The sequence below is a fragment of the Cynocephalus volans genome, chromosome 10, assembly GCF_027409185.1.
Source record: "Cynocephalus volans isolate mCynVol1 chromosome 10, mCynVol1.pri, whole genome shotgun sequence".
Classification (NCBI taxonomy): domain Eukaryota; kingdom Metazoa; phylum Chordata; class Mammalia; order Dermoptera; family Cynocephalidae; genus Cynocephalus; species Cynocephalus volans.
In genome coordinates this window covers 107,602,319-107,626,487 of record NC_084469.1, presented here as the reverse complement: position 1 = coordinate 107,626,487, position 24,169 = coordinate 107,602,319, and the positions used below count along the sequence as shown (strand labels likewise).

Below are 24,169 nucleotides of genomic sequence, written 5' to 3'. Positions count from 1 at the left end.
ACCGCCATCTGCGGAGCTTGGGTCTCAACACCTGCCAACTGACTCTCGGGCCAGAACCTGTCGTTTGGACATCAGTGCCGCCGCCGTCCAACCACAGCCGTGCAGGGGCGGGTCGGTGGGTGCGCTGGGCCGACCGGAGACGGCGCCGGGCCAAGGGCGCTGGACCTGCCGTTGGAACCAGGGCTGGGTGAAGGTGCTGCCAGGTCTCTCGGAGCCAGGCCGGGGGGAGGGCCGAGCGCTCTGGGGCAGAGAGCTCCCGGGGACGGCGGCCAGGGCTCCCAAAGCCTCTTCAGGCCGCTGCGGCCGCCCGCGCCTCGCTCTTCCTCCCAGCCGTAGCATTGCCTGACCCGTTCTTCCGCTTCCGGTTCCGCCTGACCGGACATATTAGGTTCTGGCCCCGCCCCCCGTCTCATTGGCCCGGCTCCAGACCGACCGCCAGCTTATTGGTCCGGCTCCCGCCCCCAAGCCATTTCAGCCCAGTTTCCGGCCTTCTCCGCCCAATGTTCGGCCCCACCCCTTCTAGGCTCCACCCACGCACCGCCCACTCGCATGAGCCACGCCCCTATCCGTTACAACACTCCTTTCCGGCTCGTAGGCCGCACCTACTCTGCATGTGCCCCGCCCACTCGCCCCAGGCTCCGCCTATTTCACCCAGGTCCCCCTTCCCCCGGTTCGCCCGGGTTCCCAATCTCCCTCTTGTCTTTGGACCCCCCCCACCCGCGGCGGGAGTCCCACCAGGGCACCTCCTAGGCCCCGCCCACTTCTTTTCCCCCAAGGCCCCTCCCCAGCCACCATCCTCGCAAGAGCCGCCCCCGCGTCCGAGCCTTGTTCCCTGTCTCCGTCGCGCCCAGGTGTTTACCTGGCACTTAGGTGAGTCGTGCGCGGTGGTGGTTTCGGTCTAAGCCGCTCGCCTCTTCCCTCGGCGCGTCCCGCAGGCCCCGACGTCACGGAGGGGCTCCGGACCAAAGGCGGTGGGCACCCTAGCCCGGATCCCGCCTCGCCGCTGCTGCGGGTGTCCCCGACCCAAGCCCCCGACCGCAGCGCCGCCGCCGCCGTCGTCCCGGAGCGCGGCGACATGCCCGAGCTGGTGGTGACGGCGCTGCTGGCGCCGTCGCGCCTGGCGCTGCAGCTGCTGCGCGCTTTCACCTGGAGCCTGGTGTACGCGGCGGCGCTGCTGGCGGCGGCCGTGTACGGAGGCATCGCGCTCGCGCACGTGCTGTGCCGGCCCCGGCGCGGCTGCTGCGGACGCCCCCGGCGCGCGGCCCCCGCCTGTCGAAGCGACCCCGCGCTGGGTGAGCACTGCTTCCTGAGCCTCAAGGTGAGCGCGTCGGGACAGCGAGCAGGGAGGGAACGGCTGGATCCAAATTCGGGTCGGCGCAGAGGGTCGGGGGTCGGGGGTGGGGGGCTCAAGCCTAGGGGGTAGAGGTTGCCAGACCTCAGACAATGTCTTCTCCAGAGCTCGGGCCTGCGCCTGCACTATGTCTCCGCTGGACGTGGCAATGGGCCCCTCATGCTGTTTCTACACGGCTTCCCCGAGAACTGGTATGTCTGGGACGCACGGGACTAGAGGCGGGTGGAGCTCGGACCGCTAGGGCACCCGGGGGCGGGCGCAGAGCGTATACAGTCGCCCCTTGGTATCCGTGGAGGATTGGTTCCAGGGCCTCCCTCGGATTCCAAAACCCGCAGATGCTCAAGTCCCTGATAGAAAGTGGCTTAGTATTTGTGTATAACCTGTGCACATCCTTCCGTAAAGAAAGATTTAAATCATCTCTTATGACACCTAATGTAATGTAAATGGTATGTAAATAGTTGTTATACTGTATTCTTTAGGGAATAATGACAAGAAAAAAAGAGTCTGTACGTGTTCAGTACAGACGCAATTGTTTCTCAAATATTTTCGATACATGGTTGGTTGAATCCACAAATGCACAACCCATCGTTACTGAGGGCCGGCCGACTGTAGGGCCCAGATGATGCAAGGGGGCAAGGTGACTGCCCTGGGACTCCAGGATCTGTAGGCCCTGAAGGGATGGGACTAAGGGGTGCTGAGGCCGAGGCTGCCCTGGATCCAGGATGCAGCTGGCCTCTGCCTGGGTTCTCTATTCTCCCTTCTGGGAGGTCCAGAGCAGGAAGGTGGGGTTGCCAAACGTTCTTGCTGGGCATAGGGTGGAAGAGCAGCCCAGGGGCCCTGACTCAACCTCTGTCCCCACCCACCTGGCAGGTTCTCCTGGCGCTACCAGCTCCGGGAGTTCCAGAACCGCTTCCACGTCGCGGCTGTGGACCTGCGTGGCTACGGCTCCTCGGATGCGCCACGGAACGTGGACTGCTATACCACCGATCTGCTGATGGCAGACATCCAGGATGTCATCCTGGGCCTGGGTGCGGACATCCTGCACAGGCCCATCTCCCAGTGCTTCTGCCCTGCTGGGACCCACCTCCCCCACCCCTACCTGGCATCTCACTTACAGCAGCTCCTCTGACCCCAGGTTATTCCAAGTGCATCCTCGTGTCCCACGACTGGGGTGCTCTCCTCGCCTGGAATTTCTCCATCTATTACCCTTCCCTGGTCGAGAGGATGGTTGTGGTCAGCGGTGCCCCCATGTCGGTGTACCAAGGTGTGTTGGGGAGTCTGGGACACTTGGAGGTGCCCTTGTGTGGGAGCGTGTGTCAGTGTTTATACTTCTCTGTCCACCTGTCAACACGCCAGGGGCTGGGGGTGCAGCAGTGAACCTGGGTCTCTTCCCCGTGGCATTCCTCCATCTAAAGGAGTAACCCACATTTTTGAGCACTTACAGGTAAGGGAACCTGCATACAGTCACCTACTCAAAGCTCCCGGGCTTATGAAAGTGTTACTATTCCCATATTACAGTTGGGGGAAACTGAGGCAAGGAAAGTTAAATGGCTTTCTTCTGGCAGGAAAGACATAGACAACTAAGCAACTGCAATAGCATGAGATGCTGTCTCTGGCTACCCAATGCTTGTCACAGCACCTGATTCTTTTTTCAATTGAAAAATAGTTTATTATGTATATTTATGGAGTAGAGTTGAATAACAATACTTGTGTACAATGTGTGACACTCAAATCAGGATAATTAGCATGTTAATCATTATGAAACGTAATCATTCCTTGTGTCTATTAACCAATTTCTAACTCCCCTTCTCCCTTCCGCCTTCTAATAACCATAGTTCTGTTCTCTCCTGAAAGTTCAAGATGTTTTTATGATCGTCCTTCCTTCCTTCCTTCCTTTTACTCTCACCTATGAGTGAGGACACGCAGTATTTCTCTTTTTGTACCTGGCTTGTTTCACATAACATAATTTTCTCTAAGTACATCCATGTTGCCGCAAATGGCAGAATTTCATTCTTTTTTATGGCTGAGTACTATTTCATTGTGTATATACACCACATTTTCCTTATCCAGTTGTCCATCAATGGACATTTAGGTTGGTTCCGTGTCTTGGCTATTGTAAATAGAGCTGCAATAAACGTGGGAGTGCACGTATCCCTTTGACACGATGATTTCTGTTCCTTTGGGTGTATAGCCAGTAGTGGGATTGCTGGATTGTATGGAAGATCCATCTGTAGTTGTTTGAGGAACCGCCATACCATTTTCCATAAAGGCTGCACCAATTTACAGTCCCACCAATAGTGTAGAAGTGTCCCTTTTCTCCTCATCCTCACCAGCATTTATTATTCTGTCTTTTTTTTTTTTTGTCTTTTTCGTGACCGGCACTCAGCCAGTGAGTGTACTGGCCATTCCTATACAGGATCCGAACCCGCGGCGGGAGCGTCGCCACGCTCCCAGCACTGCACTCTCCCGAGTGCGCCACGGGCTCAGCCCTTATTCTGTCTTTTTTAAAATAGCTGGTCTGACTGGAGTGAGATGATATCTCAGTGTGGTTTTGATTTGCATTTCCCTGATGATTAGTGACATTGGCATTTTTTCATATACTTCTTGGCCATTTGTATGTCTTCTGTTGAGAAATGTCTATTCCATTCATTTGCCCATTTTTAAATCACATTGTTTTTTTACTGTTAAGTTGTTTGAGTTCCTTGTATATTCTGGATACTAATCCCTTGTTGGATGCATAGTTTGCCAATATTTTCTCCCATTCTGTAGGTCGTCTTTTCACTCTGTTGATTGTTTCCTTTGCTGTGCAGAAGCTTTTCAGTTTGATACAATCCCATTTGTTTATTTTTTTCTTTTGTTTCCTGTGCTTTTGGGGTCTTATTCATAAAGCCATTGCCCAGTCCTACATCCTGAAGTGTTACCACTATGTTTTCTTCTAGGAGTTTTATAGTTTCAGGTCTTATATTTAAGTCTTTAATCCATTTTGAGTTTATTTGGTATATGGCTAGATGTATAGGTCTAGTTTCATTCTTCTGCACATGGATGTCCAGTTTTCCCAGCAGTCCTTTCCCCAATGTGTGTTCCTGATGTCTTTGTCAAATTTCAGTTGGCTGTAAGTACGTGCGTTGATTTCTGGGTTCTCTATTCTGTTCCATTTTATTCTAAATTAAAATCAGGTCTGTGACATCACCTGATTTTAATTCCCAGTATTGTAGTCGTAACTGTTCATGTGCACTCACTCTTTATTTTGGGGGGTGACTGGCTGGTATGTGGATCCAAACCCTTGACCTGGTTTTATAAGACCACGTTGTAACCAACTGAGCTCCCAAGCCAGCCCTCTCTCTTTCTTGTTATTATTGTTTCTTATCTGTCTTCCCCTTTAGACTGTCAGCTCCCTGAGGACAGGGAGTTCTGTCTGTCCCATTCACTGTTATGTCTCCAGGGTCTAGAACAGGGCCTGGCACACAGTAGGTGCCCAATAAATGTTGGTTGAATGAAGCAGGACAAATGCATCCAGGCCTGAGCGGGGGAAGCACCTCAGTGGCTGTGGGGGTTCCTGAGAGCTGCCGAGGGAGGCACCCTCCTTCTGTGGACTCAGTGACCATCTGGCAAGGGGAAAACTGGTGCTGGGGCCAGCAGGGTGTCTTCATAGACTCAGGCAGGCAGTGGTGGCATTCCTGAGACCCATGTGCCTGACCTGGGTGTGTGCAGGGGTGTGGGACCACCCCAGGCTCAGGCTCCACGTCCGTACCCCCATCCCCATCACCCCAGACTACTCTGTGCGCCACATCGGCCAGCTCTTCCGTTCGAACTACATGTTCCTGTTCCAACTTCCCTGGCTACCTGAGAAGTTGCTGTCCATGTCTGACTTCCAGGTACAGGGGGTGAAGGCCTGGGGGTGGGGAGATAGTGGGTTGGGACTGGGCAGGCTGGGCACTGAGGCTAGAGTCCTGCTGTGTGCCCAGATCCTGAAGACCACCCTCACCAACCACAAGACAGGCATTCCACACCTGACCCCCAACGAGCTTGAGGCCTTCCTTTATGACTTCTCACAGCCTGGTGGCCTCACTGGGCCCCTCAACTATTACCGGAACCTTTTCAGGTGAGACCAGCCCCAGGGCAGAAACTCAGTATAGATGCGGGGGGGGGGGGGGGGGGGGGGGGTTGCAGCCATCCTTCTGCCTATCTGTCTGCTTTGCCACAGGAACTTCCCCCTGGAGCCCCAAGAGCTGGCTACACCCACGCTGCTGCTGTGGGGAGAGAAAGATCCCTACTTGGAGCCGGGGCTGGTGGGAGCCATCGGCAGCCGCTTTGTGCCAGGCCGGCTGGAGGCCCACATCCTGCCAGGCGCAGGGCACTGGATCCCACAGAGCAACCCTCAGGAGATGCACCAGTACATGTGGGCCTTCTTGCAAGACCTGCTGGACTAGTGGCCCTCAGGGGACTTGCCAGGTGCACAGGCACACAGACACTTGGGAACATACCCGCCATCTGCATGTGCCTGGAAGTCCAGACAATGTACGTACATGAATGGACTCCTGGATCACCCACAAGCATGAGACTCCTAGATCGCACAAAAATGTATCTATGGGTGCTTCCAGGCACCAACCCCTATGCTCACACACAGGCGAGGGTATGTACATGTGTGAGCAAGCACTTTGACCCTGGGAACTGGTGTGCCTCTCCTCCATGAAGCCAGTGTCCTACCTACCCCCTCCTGAGGGCCCCACTCTTGCCCAAGTCAGCCCTCCTGGTTGCACAAACCACAGACTGGCCTTCCTGTTTCTGGCTTGCACCTCCAGTCTCGGTCTTAAGCTAAATGCCACTGTGTTCAATACAGTATTGCCAGCCACATCTGGCTACTTCAATTTAAATGTAAATTAATTAAAATGAAACACAATTAAAAATGCAGTGCCTCAGTCACACTAGCCATATTTGAAGCGCACGATTGCCACATTAGTGCAAAGTGCTGTTTAGACAGTCCTGATGAGGCTATTCCTATCTAAAGAGTAGGGGGCCTTCCTGTCTCACTCTTGACAACCTCACCATGGGAGAACCCCCACGGGCAGGCAGGTGGGCGTGCAGAGTGCTCTCCAGCCAGGCCCAAGGCAGCTCCCACCTCCCACAAACCCCCTCCCTGTCGTGACCCCAGGCCTTGTCAGGTCAAGTGCTCTTGCCCCAGCATGGGCTGGCCTGTCTCAGATCCCTCGGCAAACAACTTTTGGCTCTGTTAGGATATGTGAGATTCTGGACTCAGCACCGGAAGTGACCAGCTCCATGAATGACCATCTGGAATCTGAGACCTGCCCCTCCAGCTCCTGGAATCTTCTCCAAATTAGCTGCAGTTTCTGCTGACTGTATGGAGATCTCTGGCTCCAGCTTCCAAACCAGGGGTTTACAGATGGAGGGTGGACCAGGGTTGGCGGGTTAGCTCAGCTGGTTAGAGTGCAGCCTTGTAACACCGAAGTCAACGGTTTGGATCCCCGGAGTGGCCAGCCCACCCGCGCCCTCGCCAAAAAAGACCCCTGAGAAAGAGCATCAACTTCTATTTCCCTGGCTTGTGCCTGGCCTTTAGGGGGAGTGTTATCCCCAGCAATGTAAGGACCCAGGGGATCTGAGAAATACATTCTTTTGTCTTTGGGGTGGGACTGCCTGCCGGTCATGCCCCCGTGCCCTCATTTGTCCCCAACGTAATATCTTTTCCCTAAACATAGGTACCAGGCACTGCTCTAGGTCATAAGAATAGAGTGTGAACCAGAGACACAGCTGCCCAGTTCTGGAGTTGACGGAGGAGTAGGGAGCTATGGGAGTTGGTGACAGGCCTCACGTGAAGCTTCCCTGAACAACCACGGGTGGGACCCTAGCCAGGGACACACTTTCCCAGGAGTGGGAGGCAGGAAATAGGAAGGCCTAGGCGAAAATAAGCCTGGGCTCTTGGAGCAGCAACGTGGAGGCCGGTGGCTGCAGAGGCAGCGGGAGCCAGGAGACGGCCAGTGGCTGCCAGGAGTTTGGATCTGGTTCGCAAGGGGAGCCAGGGAGGGTTTTCAGCAGGGCAGGGACATGGTTTGCATGTTGAAGAGCTCCCTGCGGCGGCTGGACAGTCACACGAGAGAACGCGGGCAGGGCGGCAGGCGAGGACCGCGCGTGGCCTCAGCCCGGGGCGGGGCAGGGACCTCCGGGCTCGGCCCACGCGGGCCCGGGCCAGGGTGGGAGCAGCGCCCCCCCGGGGCGGGGAGGCCTGCGGACAGGATACGGACGGTTGCCGCGGTGACGGGGGAAAGGTTGATGGTTGACCAGGACTGGTAGCGGTTACCTGGGTGACCGGAGGGGCCCAGGCAAAGGCTGACAGGAGGCCTTGAGCTGTTGCTGGGGCAACGCGGGTCCGCTGATGGTTACCAGGGTAACGAGAAGGCGCGGTCTTCCGCCTCTGCGGGGGCCGGCGGGAGGGAGGCGGAGTCTTTTGGAGGAAGAGATCGCGTTGATTGGACAGAGTCCTGGCCAGTAAGCCAATAGAAACTCGTGGCTCGGCCGAGGCCTGCCTTCCCCAGCCTGAGCCAATCCGGGAGAGTCTTTCTTCCAGCACAAGGGGCTCAGCGCGCGCAACTCTTCGGGCTGCAGCCTGGACCTCTAGGGCTCGGGCTGGGGCTCCTCCCCGGCTCTCCCTGTCCTGAGCTCCTGCCTCCGGACCCCTTTCATTCACTCGTCACGAACTGATTTCATTCAGTCATCATTCATCATCTCATCCCACTATTACACTCATTCATCCATGCATGTGTTCTGTCCTTCATTCATGTGTCCCAGCCACCAGCTCGACGCCGCTGACCCCGCAGCAGCGAGGGGCGAGGGAGACAGAGCCGGGCACAGACACTGCCAGCCGGGTGCGGTCAAGTCCCGGTGGAATGAGGAAAGGGGGAGAGGCACTCACCTGGGGAGACGGAGGGAAGTCTGCCTGGAGGAGGCGGTCTTGGAGCTGAGCCTTGCAGAAATGTGTTCAAACCCACGGAAGCCTCCCGCTCACGGGTGGGTTAGCATTTCCGTGAGATTGGGAGGAAAATTTGGGATAGGAAGACATGGGAGTGTAAAAGGCTTCAAATGCCAGCCGGGGAGGGTCTCGGATGGATCTGTGTGTGTGGAATACTTGGGGGCTGGTGAGGGGGCCGGGCCAGAGGGGGATGCCCGGAAGGAGGATGGGCGAGGTCCAGGCAGTAGAGAATGGGGCTCAAGTCCAGGCATTGGAGGAGGAGCAGATACGCAGGGAAGGCACAGAGGTAGATTTGGGGCACGTTCAATCTGAGGGGGCTGAACCCCAGGGCAGAAACCTAGAAACAGCTTATGAGCTAAAGACAAACATGACCCAGCAAGCATTAGTGTCTGGGGGTGGAGGGAGGCACTGAAGCTGGGAGAGAGGGTGAAGTCTCCCCAGGACAGAGTGGAGAACAAGACTCGAGACTGAGCCCTGGAGGTCCCCAACATCTAAGGAACAGGCAGAGGAGAGAGAAGAACCAGGAAAGCTTGCGCCCCAGCAATGGAGGAGGGGGGCATGTCAAGGAGCATAACTCTTGGTGTGAAAAGCTGCTCATCAAGTCAGAGGACTGAGCCATGCAGGTCCCTGGTGATCTAGGAGAGTTTCGGTTTTCCAAAATTGTGAGGGAGGAAACCCCAAAGTGGGGGCTGAGGACAGAGGGTTTGGATGCTCTGAGGTTAAACAGGGACACTGGGAAGGGAAGGTGGGGACCCTGGCTGGGGGCTTGAGGGAAACATCTGGCACATTCAAACAGGGTAATTTGAGGCAGGCTTGCCACAAGGACTATATACGGCGGGGTGGGCATGGTTTGGGGAAACCAACGGGGCTTAACACCTGTGGAGAGCTGCTACCATCTCTGGGTGCTCCTGACAGGTCAAGGGACACAGCCAGCTGAGATGACCCCACAGGGAGGGATCCAGGAGTATTAATGTTCCATTCTCACTTTCCTCCAACTCCATCTTCTGCTAGTGCCTCCTACTGGCCAAACCCACCCAGAAGCCAACGATGAGAATGTCTGTAGAGTGCATAGAAGAGAGTTAGAGAAATGAAGAATGGTGTTGGGGTGGGGGTGGGATGGAGAGCAGAGAGAAGTGACAGGAGCTGGGGACTGTTGGATGTCAGAAGAGCTTTCGCCGTGGATTTCACTTTCTCACGGAAGAGGCCTCAATCCATGGCTAAAGGAGGTGTAATGAAGAGCTCCCTTTCTCTGAAGGAGGAGGAAAGCTGATGGTGTGGGAGGGGGACAAGTGCCTCTCATACAAGAAAGAGGACAAGTTTCAGGGGTCAGGGAGGCAGGGACAGGCAGTTCAGGGACATCAGAGCACCACAGTTCAGAGATGAGCAAGAGGAGATGGGTCTCCAGGGTGAGGCCATGGGCATGCAGCATTGGTGTGGTCTGGAACCCAGGGCCTGAGAAGACAGGACAGAGGACAGGAGGTCAGGCCCAATGGAGGGTCCTGCAGCAGGAGAACCACCACTCCCAGAAGCGGTAGGGGGTGGCCTCCCCTCTTCCCTTTCCCAAAGCTGCAGAGCCAGTAAGTGCTCCCTTGAAGTGAGTTCCTTTTTCTCCACCTCTCTTTCTCGCAGCCCCTGCCTGGAAAGCCCCACTGGCCCCCACCCCTTCTTCTGATCTAGCCCGTAATCTAACGGGCTGGATGTGTCTGTGCCCACACAGAGAGATCTCAGAGGCTCTCAAGGCCTGGCCCCAGGCACGTTCAGTTCAGGTTTCAGCTCCTGATTCATTCATTCAACTAATCATTTTTTTTTTTTTTTTGGTCGTTTTTTCGTGACCGGCACTCAGCCAGTGAGTGCACCGGTCATTCCTATATAGGATCCGAACCTGCGGCGGGAGCGTCGCCGTGCTCCCAACGCAGCACTCTACCGAGTGCGCCACGGGCTCGGCCCTCAACTAATCATTTTTTCACTCCCTGTCCATCAGGGATTCTGCAGTGAGCAAGACAGATGCCCACCGAACTTGGAATCTGGAGGGGAAGGCAGGGAGGATCGCCTGGAAGTGTTGGAGCCCTGACAGGGGGAGGCCATGGGAAGCATCAGGTATGGCTCCCTGGGAGAAGAGAAGGCAAAACTTCCAGAGTGATCTTTTACAAACTAAATCAGAATGGCTTCCTCTAAAACCCTCCAGTAGCTTCCACTGTGCTTGGGATGGAATCCCAGACCCTGTGGCCCCTTAAGACTCAGCCACACCAGCTTCCCTGACCTCCCATTTCTTGCTCAGTCTGCACCAGCACCCTGGCCTCCTCCCTGTTCCTCTCATCCACCCACCCTTTCCTCCTGGCCTTCCAATTTGCTGTTCCCTCTGCCTGGAGCACCCTTCCCCTGGCTGTTTGCCTCGCTGGCCCCTCTCCTCCTTCCGGTCTCAGTCCCAATCCCCTCCACAGCCAGGCCTGTCCTGCCCCCCATGCTGAACTCTCTCCTCTCATATTTATTTTCTTGATGGTTCCTTTTTAATTTTATTTATTTATTTATTTTTGGTGGCTGGCTGGTACAAGGGATCTGAAACCTTGACCCTTGGTGTTTAGTGGTTCTTATTTGTTTGCATTCTTGTTTCTTGTCTGTTGGAGGTGGTGGTGGGGATGCAGAGCAGGGAAAGTTGACAGGAGCTGAACGTTCTTATCCTCTGGCCTCGGGTGGGTTTGTCTAGTAGGAAGCGCTGGCAGAGTTGGAACCAGCTCTGTCCTTGGTCACATCTATCTACAATAGGGCTTGGCACCAAGTGGGTGTTCAATAAATGTTTGTCAAATGACTGAGCGAAGGTGAGGAGAGCTGGAGGGTCAGAATGAGCAGGCAGGTGAAAGGAACCTTCAGGGTATGAGAAGCAAGCTCCCAGCAGTGGGAAGAGCCCTTGCAAAGGCTGGGAAGGCTGAGAGACAGAGAAGTGAAGCTGTTGAGGTGGAGAGGGGCATGTCACTTTGTACAGTGGGGAGCCATGGATGGTTCAAACATTGGAGAATCCTAGGGAGACAGTGTCCAGGGTAACTGTCTGGGTCCCCAGCCCACAGTCCCTGGGGTCCAGCCTCCCTACACTTGTCCAGGGCCCACACCCAGCAGCCCTTACCCTGTTAGTTCCCACTGGACTCCCACGGCCCACTGCCTGGAAATGAGGACCAGGCCCCAGCTTCCGCACGGAGGGCCAGACTGTGGTCCTGGGAGGATAGGCCGAGGGCACGTTCTCAGGTTCCCGGTCAGCGGGCCAACAGCTGTGTCTTGGCCTGGCCCCATGTCCCAGGTCCCCAGGGACTGAGCTCATTGAGGAGAAATGCAGTCCCTCGCCAAGGCAGCCAACAGGGGCCAGAGGAGGGGGCTCAAGCCCACCCCCACCGTGCTGAGAACTGTGTGGCTGCAGACTGCAAGACCGTGGGAATGGTGGCTCTGACTGTCCTGTCCCCTAGGGATCCAGACACCTTGGGCCAGTCCTGCCAGCACTGTGGCTGGAGGATGGCAGGAGGAACCTGGAGCAGGCCCCCACCTTCTGCTGAGTGGGTGCTCTGGAGATGTATCTTTCCTCCTTCAGTGCCCAGTCCCCTGAGCCATCCTCAGCCTGTGTTTTCACCATGACTTCTCCATCTCCTACAGACCAGGGGTCACTGTAGCATCAGAGTTATAGACTGTGGACCTCCTGCCTTGTGAAATGTGACTGGTTCCTTGGTTGCTCCTTGTGATGGGGAGCTCATCACCTCATAGAGCATTCATGCCAGCAGAAAGTCCTTTCTCAGATGGACTTGGGGAGGAACTGACCTTCCCTGAGGGCCCTAGCTTTCCCTTTTGAACCCCAGGCCCCCCAAATGTCACTGAAGAGAGTGGATTGCACCCCTTCTGGTGGCTCTTCTGGGATGGGCATCCTAACTCCTTTGGCCACTTCCTCAGTCAGCAAACCTTCCCATGTCACCCCCTCTCTGTCCACCCCATGCTGGGGGATGCTGGACCCTCAAGAAGCCTCATTTTTTTGCCTGGCCCCTGAGTAGCCCCCAGTCTTCAGGGAGGGGGTGCAGAGCAGGATACAGACACCCCAGCCCCTTGCCAACAAGGAAAAGGAGGGCACTGGGGGAGCTCAGGAGGGCAGAGGGGCTCAGCCCGGGGGGGGCAGGGAGGGCTTCCCAGAGTGGGGCTCTTGAAGAATGAGCAGGAGGTCACCAGATACAGGAATGGGGAGACAGAAGGCATGCTAGGATGAAGGCGTGAACAGAAAAGAGGTGGCCTGTGTGGGAAGTAACAGAGCATTCTCTGCCACTGGAAGAAAGTGTATTTTTGAAGACAACATATTTGTTGTGAGTTCCTGCTGGAGGAGGAAGCAAAAGGGTCCTTCTGTCCAGCTGGGTGTCCCAGGCAGAGGGAAGAGCCTGGGTCAAGGCCGTGAGAGCAGAAGGCCTGCCGGACAAAGATGGAGTTGGACACGGTGTGATAATGGGGGCTGAATAAGGGGCTGCAGAGGGTCAGGCCCAGCGCCTGGGGCCTGAGAGCTGCATTGAGGGGCTCGGATCTCCTGCCGGGGTGATGTGCATGGGAGTGACTACTAGAGCCGCACCTGCCCCACGGGCCTGTTGACTCAGCACCTTCGCTGTGAGTCAACATGTGCCCCTTCTTACGCAACTTTTGTCTTCCTCTCTGCTCAACTCCTACCCCTGCCCCACAATCCACGTGGCCCGGAGTCGGTCAGACTTGGGTTTGAATCTTCACTCTTCCTCTAGAAAGCCTCCAGCAAGTCACCACTCTTTTCTAAGTTATGTGGGCAGATGGCTCCACTCCCAGATGGGGGCTGCACCTGTCAGGTGGGAGTGACTGCATGCTCAGGGCCTGCCCCCTGGGGCTGGGCCAGAGAGGGGTGTCATCTCTGATGCCAGTTCCTGGTCAGTCATTCAACATTCACTCTTGGTTCTTCATGCTTCTCCTTTCTCTCTCTCTCTCTTTTTTTTTTTAAAAGATGACCGGTAAGGGGATCTTAACTTTGACTTGATGTTATCAGCACCACACTCTCCCAAGTGAGCCACGGGCCGGCCCTTCTCCTTTCTCTTTGATGTTCCTTCTTCTCTTCCTCTTCCAGCCTTTAAAAATCATCCAAAGGATCAGTGGATAAATGGATAAGCAACATGTGGTATAGCCATTCGATGAAATATTACTCAGTCATTAAAAAGAATGAAGTAGGGTTGGCTGGTTAGTGCAGTTGTTTAAAGCACAGTGTTACAACACCAAGGTCAAGGGTTCGGATCCCCTAACCAGCCAGCAGCCAGAAAAAAAAGAATGATGCACTGACACATGCTACAATGTGGATAAACCTTGAGAACACTGTGCAGAGTGAAAGAAACCAGACACTAAAGGTCACATCTTGTATGATTCCATTTACATGAAATGTCCAGAGAGGCAAATCCATAGAGACAGAAAGCAGACCTATGGTTGCCAGGGGCTGGAGAAGGGGAAATAGGGGGTGACTGCTTGTGGGGACATAGTTTCCTTTTGGGGTGATGAAAATGTCTTGGAACTAGGGCCGGCCCGTGGCTCACTCGGGAGAGTGTGGTGCTGATAACACCAAGGCCACGGGTTTGGATCCCATGTAGGGAAGGCCGGTTAGCTCACTGGCTGAGCGTGGTGCTGACAACACCAAGCCAAGGGTTAAGATCCCCTTACCCATCATCTTTTTTAAAAAGAAAAAAAAAAAGAAAAAGAAAATGTCTTGGAACTAAACAGAGATGATGGTTGTACAACACTGCGAATGTACTAAATGCCACTGAATTATACACTTACAAATGGTAAATGGTTAATTTTATGTGATATGAATTTTTCCTCAATTTTAGAAAAGCATTAGAGGAAATCATCAATAAATGCCATACTTGTTGAATATACTTCTTGAATACATGAATGAACGAAAAATAACCCCCCCAGGCAGAGCCCTCACCAACCTGCTGTGAGCCCTTCCCAGACTCCGTGCCTCCCTCTAGCCCAGCCCTGTGCCCTCCCGTGCTGGGGGAGTCTGTATCCAGCTTTTTCTTCCCCAGATTCAGGACTCTCCCAGGGCTGGACTTAGGGCTTCTAGCGTCCTCATTCTCTCCACAGAGACAGGGGGGCTGCAGGAAGGCCTTGCAGCATGACTGATTTTGGAAAAGGCACTCGATCAAATTGAGCAAGATTGGCTGAGTGACAAAGCTGTGTGGGGTGTGGGGTGGAGCTGAGGGGCTGGGGTTGACTTCTGAGGTTCACACATGGTAATGAAGAGGAAGGGGGTTGCTTCTGTCTGGGAGAGTGGAGGGTAAGAAGGGGTGTGTGTGCGTGCGCGTTCACACACATGCATGAGACTCCTAGTGTGTGTCTGAGGTCTGAGGCTGCAGATGACACCTCAGGCTGGGCCTGAGTTTCAGGTTGTGAGTGTTTCCGATTTTAGAGTCCCCACGAAGCTTTGTGCATGGGTCTGCATTTGTGGGTCTGTGGCTGTGTGTTCACGAGCCTCTCAGGACGTGCCTGGGATCAGTTTCGAGGGTTTCTGGCGGTCTGTGTCCTGGCTCTGTGTGTGTCCCCAGCTCTGGGTGTGCGTCAGGGGATTGGGGGTGGGGGTGTTCGCGAGGCTGGGTGTGTCTGCCACTGCGGGTTCGGCCCGCGTCTCACCGCACAACGGGCCCAGGTTTCCGAGGGTCCGCGGGTCCCAGGCTGTGCGTGCGGGTGGAGGGTGGGTAGGGACCCCGGGAGGCCGGGAGGGGGCGGGGGAGCGCAAAGCCGGCCCCGGGGCGGGGCGAGCCGCCGAGGGCTGGGGGCGGGGCGGCCCGGCAGCCTCACTTCGGCGAAGTTGGCGGCGCGGTGGCTGGCCCGGGACGCGCCCGGAGCCCAGGGAAGGAGGGCGGAGGGAGGAGGGAGGGTCGCGGTCGGCCGCCATGGGGCCGGGGGCCCGGGGCCGCCGCCGCCGCCGTCCGATGTCGCCGCCACTGCCACCGCCGCCCGTGCGGGCGCTGCCTCTGCTGCTGCTGCTAGCGGGGCCGGGGGCTGCAGGTGAGGGACCGGGACTTGGCGGACGGGACGGAGAGCGGGGAGGGGGAGTGCTAGGATCCCCATGTCCGAGGCTGGGGGGTCCTAGGGGCCAGGGACCAGAGCCGGGCAGGGGCACAGGAGCCGAGGGCTGCGTGCCAGTCTCGGGGGGCGCAGGGACTCAGAATGGGGAGGCGCAGGGCCCCAGAGGTCCGTGGAACAGGCACCCACGAACGATCGGGGCTAGAGATGAAGGGACCCAGGAGTCCGAGACGGGGAGTTCGAGGTGCGGGAATCGGGACTTCAAGACCGGGGGGCGGTGTACCGAGTCCGGGGCTCGTCCCCATCCCACCCCCGCCTGGAGTCCTGGGAAGGTTACCTTTGGGGCCGAGGAACCCCAGCCCGGGGAACCCTCACACAAAAGCGCCCCCCGCACCCCGGGCGGGCCGGGCGGGGCGGGGGTGCGGGGAGGGGTCGCGAAGTTCTGAGCTCTAAACTCAGAGAAAACTTCCCAGGCCGGAGCGCGGCAAGACCCGGAGCCGGAGTGAGAGCCGGAGCCACCGAGGCGCCCGCGCCCCGTCCCCCGCCCGCGGCCCCGCTCCCTCCTCTGGCCGGGAGGACCTGGCGGCCCGGGACCCCGCCCCCGCACGGGGGAGGGGAAGGGGCGAGGACCCACGTGCTCCCCCCGGCTCCAGCGCCCCTTCCGCGCGGCCCGAGCCCCTCCCCAGCCGGCCGGGTCCCCCCGCCCCTCCTCCTCTCCTCTTTCCCCTCCCCCGCTCGGGACAATGGCCGCGCCGTCTAGACACCCCCTCCCCCCGGCCGGCCTCGCGCTTTCTTTGCCAGACAAAGCGGGACCTGCGGCGGGTCCTGGACCCGGGCTGCGGGGGCGCCTCCCCCCAGCCGCCAGAGGCCTGGTTGGCGGGGGAGGGGCGCGGGCCCAGGGCCCTGGGCAGGGGTCCCGGGACGAGGCTGTGTGGCTGGGCGCTGGGAGCGGTGGGGGTTGCAGGAGGGACCGGCCTCCCAGCCCAGCCCAGCCCAGCCCAGCCCAGCCCCAGGGCCGGTGGGGCAGGACCAGGCAGGAGCGGCCGCCCCCGCGGGACCAGTGCGCACACACATGGCCTGTCACACACTTGCGGGCACACACAGCTCGGGATCACACACATATAGAGATACAAACGTGCACACACACAGACACAGCACACCCTCCGACATGCACAAGGCTCCCAAGACGACACCCCCAGACGCACACAGCTCACACATTGATATGTGTGCACACACAGTCAAATGTGATCACACATGCGGTTCTCACTAGCCCAAGGCCTGGCACATGTGCTGCCAGCACACACTCAGACACATAGACACAGATTCAAGGACATGCCTGCACCCTGTTCACACATGCAGACAAACGGACATATTCAGCCCTTACACAGACACACCCGTGCACACACAGACACAGCTGTATACCCAGATACACGGTTCACACACATACAAGCACAACAGACACAGCCTGCCCACATACGACACCCTGCATGGGTGTGCAGTTCACACACACAGGTACAACCACACTGACGTGCAGGTGAAGACTCACATTTAGATGTAGAGACACATCAGAAGGATGCCCAAGTCCACACTCAGATTGACACACAAGTCCTTGTGCCCACACACACGTGGCTAACATCACCCTCTACTTAGCCCCATGTCAGGTAGTCCCAGTGTGAGTTCACAAACACCCACAGACCCCTGTCTGGGTGAGTGTCCTCTCAGCTTAGCTGTCCCATGAGGAAGAGGACACATGCCATGTGGGCCCAACCTCATGTCCAGCTTAACGCATTCTGTCTTTCCCTTTCTGTCTCTCTCTGTCCTTCTCTGCATCTTTCTCTCTGTGTCTACCTGCTTCTAGTTTCTTCTTAATGTCTGTCTGCTTCTGTTTTTCTCCATCTCCCTCCCTCTTTCCATCTCTCTCTCTCTCTGACATATGCACACACTTGCACACACACAGGTAGCCCCACATCTGCCTACACACACACAATTCTCCACCAGCTCAGACCCAGCCACACCCTGCTGGCAGGACAGTTAGACTATGCCACACCCTAGAGGGACACAGCCCTTAGGGATGGGGACGCTGGACAGGGCAGCACCTGTTTGTGCCAGCTTCCCCACCCTTCGACACACACCCTTTCCCTGTAACACCCAGTGCTGGCTGCCCACGGGGAGTCTGTGCTCACTCTCAGGCACATACCTTAGCCCCTCTCCCAAAAGCCACCATGCAGGCTTGCCCAGCTGGAAATGATGCCCATCAGGGGAAGGGGGACCCATGGCCCCAGGATTCCCAGCCCCTGCCCCCTCCAGTACACCAGGACCTGGGCGTGAAGCCCCAGACCTCCCTTTAACACCCAGCCCCCCCCCCATTCTGCACATCTTAACTCTGGCAACTTCCTGAGCCCCCACATCTGGCATGAGTCAGCCCCTCCTCCTGCCTGCCCCAGCCTTGCGGTTCCCAGGGCTCGAGCTGGCAGGGACAGCTGCAGCCCCAACAGCTGGGGCCAGGGCGGGGGGCCGTGGGAACCGTGGATGGGGGGGGATCCCTGCACCCACAGAGACACCCCCAGCCCAGTGCAGCTGTTGCCTGGGGAGGGAGGGAGGGGGTCTGTCACTCTGGGCTAGGGTTCCTGCGTGCTTGGCTGATCCCCTACCTTCCTTTGCCCCCACACAGCACTCCCTTGCCTGGATGGAAGCCCGTGTGCTAATGGAGGTCGCTGCACCCAGCTGCCCTCCCGGGAGGCTGCCTGCCTGTGAGTGCCTGGCTCAGAGCCATCAGGGGGCCCTGCCTGGGGAGGTGGTTTGTCTTCTCCCTCTGCCTCCATGTTCACCATGGATGCTTCTACCACTTCCTATATGTGTGGCTTGGGCAACTTGTGTTTCACCAGCGGGAATTGAGCAGGATGAAGAGCAGGGGCTACGGAGTCTGCCTGGCTTGGGTTCCAGTCCCACATCATGTTGCTGACTGGCTGGGAATTAAACCCTTTAAGCCTCAGTATCTGGTCTGGAAAATGGGCCCAGTAACCTCAGCTTCACAGAATTCTTGGCCACTTGAGGTCACATGTAAAACTCCTGATGGAGGCAGGTATTATTCAATCAACAAACTTTCACGGACCAATGGCAATAGCTTGGCAGGGTGAGGACACGCTCTACACCTTCCCATATCTCAAGATTTAGTAGTGGATCGGTAGAGCAAGGGCATGTTGCTGATAACACCATGGTCAAGGGTTCTGATCCCCACAAGAGCCAGCTGCCAAAAAAAAAAAAAAAAAAAAAAAAAAGATAGAGATTTAGCGGTGGAAGACACAGGAGGCCTGTAATACAGTCCCAGTCTGCCATTTTCTTGCTGTGTGACCCTGAGCTAGTTAATTTCCCACTTACTACATCCGTGAAATAGAAGTGCTTCTCCCTGGCTTGTGACTGTGAAGGGGCCCAAGAATTTAGTTGTTAGATGATAAAAGGAAAGGCAGAAGGTTGGGGGCAGGAGAACAGTGGCTAGGAACGAGCTGGGCTGAGACAGACAGAGCTCAGTTTGAATTCTGGGCTCTGGGACACCTGGAGCAAGTGCTTCAAGCTTTCTGAGCCTCAGTTTTTGCATCTGGAAAATGGGACAAAAATAACTCTTCCTTTATGGAGTTGGTTGTAAAGATGAAAAGAGACCCTTTGTATGATGCACTCAGCACAGTGCTCAGCATACATAAGTACTCAAAAGTAGGGGTTATTATTATAAATAATAATGGTAGGGACACAGGAAATAGGTTCTACAAGGAGAAACCTCTCAAGGTTACGGAGAAAGGCTTGGCTCCTTATATGCTATAATTAGTAATAGTTTACCCAGTAGCTATTAATCAATTCATTAATGTATTCATTTATTCAACACCATGTGTGTCAGGCACAGGGTGAGGCTCAAGCTGGGTAGGTTGAGGTGACTTTAGACCCAGAGGCGCCCCTTTGAAGTTATACACGTACTTTCTTTGGCTGGAGTCCCACTTGGACTTGCATGTGTGGGGCTGAGCCTGGCTAAGAGGGGTTACTGGGATTGGGGGTTCTGCAATGGTGGGAATGAGGGAAAGTGTGACCTTACCTTAAGCCGCTCACCTGGGAGGCTCAGCCGCTGGGCCGGACGCCCTGCGCAGGGGAGTTCTGCGCCTGGAATACTGCCGACAGGTGAATGCGCCCGCGGCTGCCCCGCCCCCCGACAGGTGAATCACCGGCGAGCTCGGCCGCCCGGAGCCCGGATCGCCCGGAGTGGAGCGATCTCGGTCCCCAGACTTGGGCTGTGGAAATCACTCCCTACGGGGACCCCCCAGTCTCCTTCAAGGTCTCAAATACTCTTGTCCTTTCAGGGACGCCCCAAACTGTCATCCCCCCTTGGATCCCCCAAGTCTTCCCTCACAGTAGACTTCCGAGCCCTTGTCCCTGTCTCTTAGTCCTCCCCTCCCCCGCTGCCCCCCCCAAGTCCGCGCTGCGCCCCCGCCCCGTCTCCCCCAAAGCCCAGGCCGTGGGGCGGGGCGCTGGCTGAGGCTGGAACCGGCCTGACCGGTCGGCGGGGGCGCGGGGAGCGGAGCGTGGGAACCCGCCCGGGGCGTCGGGAGGGGGCCATGCGGATCGCGCCCTGCCTGGCGGGGGGACCCGCCGTCCTCGGCGCCCGGCGCAGTGCGCCCCCTCCTGGCGCGCGGTGGTGGCCGCCGTCGTCGCCCTGCGGGCCTGTGGGGAGGGGTTAGGAGCTGTGGTCTCCCCTTCTAACGCCACCAGCACCCCCGCCCGGCCGTGCCCCGACCTGTTTCGCTGGGGGCTGGGGTGGGTGTGGGGGATCTTGTGGGTGACGCTAGGGACTGAGTCAGCTGCTTCAGTTCAGTCCCAGGCGTCAGGGACAAGCAGGAGGGAGGGGACCGACGCGAGGGGCGGGGGTGGGGTGGGGGGTTGGCTGCGTCCGGGGCAGGGCCTGGACCCTTTGGCTTCTCCACGCGTGTCCCTCCGACCCCGCCAGTGCCCCCGCGAGGTCTCCAGTCTTTCCTTCCCAGTTCTCATTTCTCCCACACTCAAGGCTGCCTTGGTGGGCTTGGGGAAGGGGCTACAGGCTGAAGGACCTCCCCCGGAGAGGGGAGCACCAACACTGGTGACCACCCCACCTCTGACCCTCCCCCTGCCATGGGAGGGAGGTCGTATGTGACCCGGGAAGGGAGTTGAGGATTTGTGGGAGTCCTCCCGTCTGGCCATGTGAGCGAGGGTTGCCCACATCCGTGTGGGAGGTTGTGGGTTGGTGTCAGAGTGTCTGCCAGGCCGGTACGTCCGGTGGCGTCTCCCTCTGTGTGTGGTTTCTGGATCTGCCTGTGTGTATCTGGACGGTGGTGGTCTCTTGGTGTCGGAGGCTTTGCATCTGCTGTTCCCTCTGCCTGGAACGCTCAGCCCTTGAGCCCCCTCCTCACCCTCTTCGGTCTGTGAAAATATAATACCCACTCCCCCCCCCATCATTCTGTCCCCTTCAGCTTGTGCATTAGTTTCCCTGGCTGTTGTGACAGATTACCCCAATCGCGTGGCTGAAAACAACACAGATGTATTCCCTCACAGTTCTGGAGGCTGAAACCAAGGTGCTGGAAGGGCGCACTCTTTGCACAGGCTCCCGGGGAGAATCCTTCACTGCTTCTGCCAGCTTCTGCTACCTCCAAGCGTTCCTTGGCTTGTGGCCGCCTCACTCCAATCTCTGCCTCCACGTGCCTTGCTCTTCTTCCGCTCCCCAATCTTCTGCCTTTCTCTTATCAGAACACTTGTCATTGAATTTAGGGCCCTCCTGGATAATCCAGGATAATCTCATCCTGACATCGTTTACTCAATTACATCTACAGAGACTCTTTCCATGTAAGGCCATAGTCACAGGTTCTATGGGCATGTCTTTTTGGGGTCGCTGCTTAACTCACCCCACCTGTCCTGGACCTCAAGGCTCGCACCACCCGCTGCCAGCATGTTGTATATGACTTTGTTATTTGTTTATGTTCTCTTTGCCTGACTGGGCTGTGAGGCTCTGGAGGGTAGGCACCACTTTCATTGTGTTTGCTGCAGTCTTCCTATTGCTTAGCACATAGTAGGCACTCAGTAAATAGTCGTTGCATGAGTGGATGAGTGTGTGTATTTGCTGGTCTGTTTGCCTGTGTGTTTCGTGCTTGTCTTGTGTGTATCTCTGTGTCTGGGGCCGCCTTGTCCTGGACTGCCCCAACAAGTTGTCTCTGCCCACAGGTGCCCACCAGGCTGGGTGGGTGAGAGGTGCCAGCTGGAAGACCCCTGCCACTCGGGTCCCTGTGCTGGCCGCGGCGTCTGCCAGAGCTCAGTGGTGGCAGGCACCGCTCGGTTCTCCTGCCGGTGCCCCCGGGGCTTCCGAGGTGAGGTGGGGGATCTGGAAGGGATCCTAAGGCAGGCAAGGGTGTGGTCAGTCCCTAGCTCACCCTTCCCTGATCCCCCCAGGTCCCGATTGCTCCCTGCCAGATCCCTGCCTCAGCAGCCCTTGTGCCCATGGAGCCCGCTGCTCAGTGGGGCCCGATGGCCGCTTTATCTGCTCCTGCCCACCTGGCTACCAGGGCCGCAGCTGCCGAAGCGATGTGGATGAGTGCCGGGTGGGTGGGGGTGGGCCCTGCCGCCATGGTGGCACCTGCTTCAACACACCTGGCTCCTTCCGCTGCCAGTGCCCAGCTGGCTACACGGGGCCACTGTGTGAGACCCCCGTGGTGCCCTGTGCTCCCTCACCGTGCCGTAACGGGGGCACATGTAGACAGAGTGGCGATCTCACCTATGACTGTGCCTGCCTTCCTGGTGAGTGAGATGTACTCAGGGGAGGCAGTGGGGATGGGGACAACAGGCCAGCCTGGCAGTGACCGTCCTCGCCCCCTCCTGCCATGCTAGGGTTTGAGGGCCAGAACTGCGAAGTGAATGTGGACGACTGTCCAGGACACCGATGTCTAAATGGGGGGACATGTGTGGATGGAGTCAACACTTACAACTGCCAGTGTCCTCCTGAGTGGACAGGTGAGCATGGGGGCTGAAGGGAACTGGCTGGCAGAACTTGAGTGCACATGCACCAGGTGGCTGGACTAGTGCGTCTGTGTGCCACAGGCCAATTCTGCACGGAGGATGTGGACGAGTGTCAGCTGCAGCCCAATGCCTGCCACAATGGAGGCACCTGCTTCAACACACTGGGTGGCCACAGCTGTGTCTGTGTCAATGGCTGGACTGGCGAGAGCTGCAGTCAGAATATTGATGACTGTGCCACGGCCGTGTGCTTCCATGGGGCCACCTGCCATGACCGTGTGGCCTCCTTCTACTGTGCCTGTCCCATGGGCAAGACTGGTGAGTGGCTGTTTTCCCTGTAGGCAGCAGGGAGCCATGGATGGTTCTGGAATGGGGCAAAGATGGAGGCTGATTTGAGTGTTAGAGTACGCTGAAGGCTGGATTTGGGGTCAGCAGTAAGCCTGGCAGAGGCCTGAAGCTATCGGGAGGGAGAGCTATTGGGAAGTGTAACCGAAAAGAGAGGCAACCTTTGGGCCGAGCCCGTGGCGCACTCGGTAGCGTGCTGCGCTGGCAGCGCAGCGACGCTCCCGCCGCGGGTTCGGATCCTATATAGGAATGGCCGGTGCACTCACTGGCTGAGTGCCGGTCACGAAAAAGACAAAAAAAAAAAAAAAAAAAAAAGAGAGGCAACCTTTGGAAGTGGCAAAGGTCAGAGAAGATGTTGAGGAGGAGAGCTTGGAAATGGAGGTAGAAGGGTAGGACTGGCAGAAGGGTAGGACCGTTTCATAATCAGAAGAGTCGATAGATTTTAAGACAATATGTAGATGTTTGCAACTTATTTTCAAATGGCTCAAAAAAAAAAATAGATTAACAATAGTTGAATCTAGGTAGTGTAAGTGGTGGGTATCTTGCATAAATGATCGATTTTTCTGTATGTTTGAAGTTTTTTATAATAAATGGATAAAAAACAGCTACTAAATACACTGCGAGTTAATAAAAACAGAAAACAATGTGCTAGGGGCTGGCCGGCTAGCTCAGTTGGTTAGAGCACAGCCTTATAACACCAAGGTCAGGGGTTCGGATCCCCCTACCGGCCAGCCACCAAAAAACAATATATATAAATAAAAAGTAAATATCTAAAACAAGCAAACAAAAAATGGGCAGAGCTGGAAGGTCTGTCCTTGACTTCTGCCTACTCCTTCCAGGCCTTCTGTGTCATCTGGATGACGCCTGTGTCAGCAACCCCTGTCACGAGGATGCTATCTGCGACACGAACCCCGTGAACGGCCGGGCCATCTGCACCTGTCCACCCGGCTTCACGGGCGGGGCGTGTGACCAGGACGTGGATGAGTGCTCCATCGGTGAGGGGGACACCTTCTGGGAACGGAGTGGGAAAGGAGGGACTGGGCCTTGTCCTGCCACACCCACACCAGCTGTGCCGCTTCCCGCAGGCGCCAACCCGTGTGAGCACTTGGGTCGCTGCGTGAACACGCAGGGGTCGTTCCTGTGCCAGTGTGGCCGTGGCTACACCGGCCCGCGCTGTGAGACTGACGTCAATGAGTGTCTGTCGGGGCCCTGCCGCAACCAGGCCACATGCCTCGACCGCATAGGCCAGTTCACCTGCATCTGCATGGCAGGTCCGTGGTGGGCGTGGCCGGGGCGGGGTCTGAGGCTGGGGGCGGGGCGAGAGAAACCCGCAGGCGGGGCGGGGAGGGGGAAGGCGGGACTGGGTTTGGAGTGGGACCCTCAGAGACTGGAGCCTGCCATGAGGGTGGGGCGACTAGGCTGGG

At 57.1% G+C, this 24,169-nt stretch overlaps 2 protein-coding genes across 2 annotated transcripts in view; both read left to right on the top strand.

Moving 5' to 3' along the window:
- The first annotated feature begins 998 nt into the window (after positions 1–998).
- EPHX3 (epoxide hydrolase 3) lies at positions 999–6,155 on the top strand. The gene is made up of 7 exons (XM_063112894.1): positions 999–1,318; positions 1,457–1,542; positions 2,222–2,379; positions 2,487–2,615; positions 5,123–5,226; positions 5,317–5,453; positions 5,556–6,155. The coding sequence occupies exons 1-7, from the start codon at positions 1,076–1,078 to the stop codon at positions 5,779–5,781; spliced, it is 1,083 nt and encodes a 360-aa protein (XP_062968964.1). The 5' UTR covers positions 999–1,075; the 3' UTR covers positions 5,782–6,155.
- Positions 6,156–15,250: 9,095 nt separating this feature from the next.
- Positions 15,251–24,169, top strand: part of NOTCH3 (notch receptor 3) — a 31,019-nt gene continuing 22,100 nt past the window's right edge. Inside the window, exons 1-11 of the mRNA XM_063110054.1 lie at positions 15,251–15,802; positions 16,185–16,334; positions 18,055–18,133; positions 19,486–19,582; positions 19,840–20,061; positions 21,615–21,757; positions 21,840–22,184; positions 22,275–22,397; positions 22,485–22,718; positions 23,585–23,740; positions 23,831–24,016. Of these exons, the coding sequence (XP_062966124.1) occupies positions 15,251–15,802; positions 16,185–16,334; positions 18,055–18,133; positions 19,486–19,582; positions 19,840–20,061; positions 21,615–21,757; positions 21,840–22,184; positions 22,275–22,397; positions 22,485–22,718; positions 23,585–23,740; positions 23,831–24,016 (2,287 nt within the window). The remainder of the gene's footprint in view (positions 15,803–16,184; positions 16,335–18,054; positions 18,134–19,485; positions 19,583–19,839; positions 20,062–21,614; positions 21,758–21,839; positions 22,185–22,274; positions 22,398–22,484; positions 22,719–23,584; positions 23,741–23,830; positions 24,017–24,169) is intronic.

Coding starts and splice junctions, on each gene's coding strand:
- EPHX3 (XM_063112894.1), top strand. CDS start 1,076: ATGCCCGAGCTGGTGGTGACGGCGCTGCTGGCGCCGTCGCGCCTGGCG. Junction 1,319..1,456: donor ACTGCTTCCTGAGCCTCAAG/GTGAGCGCGTCG, acceptor TGTCTTCTCCAG/AGCTCGGGCCTGCGCCTGCA. Junction 2,380..2,486: donor GGATGTCATCCTGGGCCTGG/GTGCGGACATCC, acceptor CTCTGACCCCAG/GTTATTCCAAGTGCATCCTC.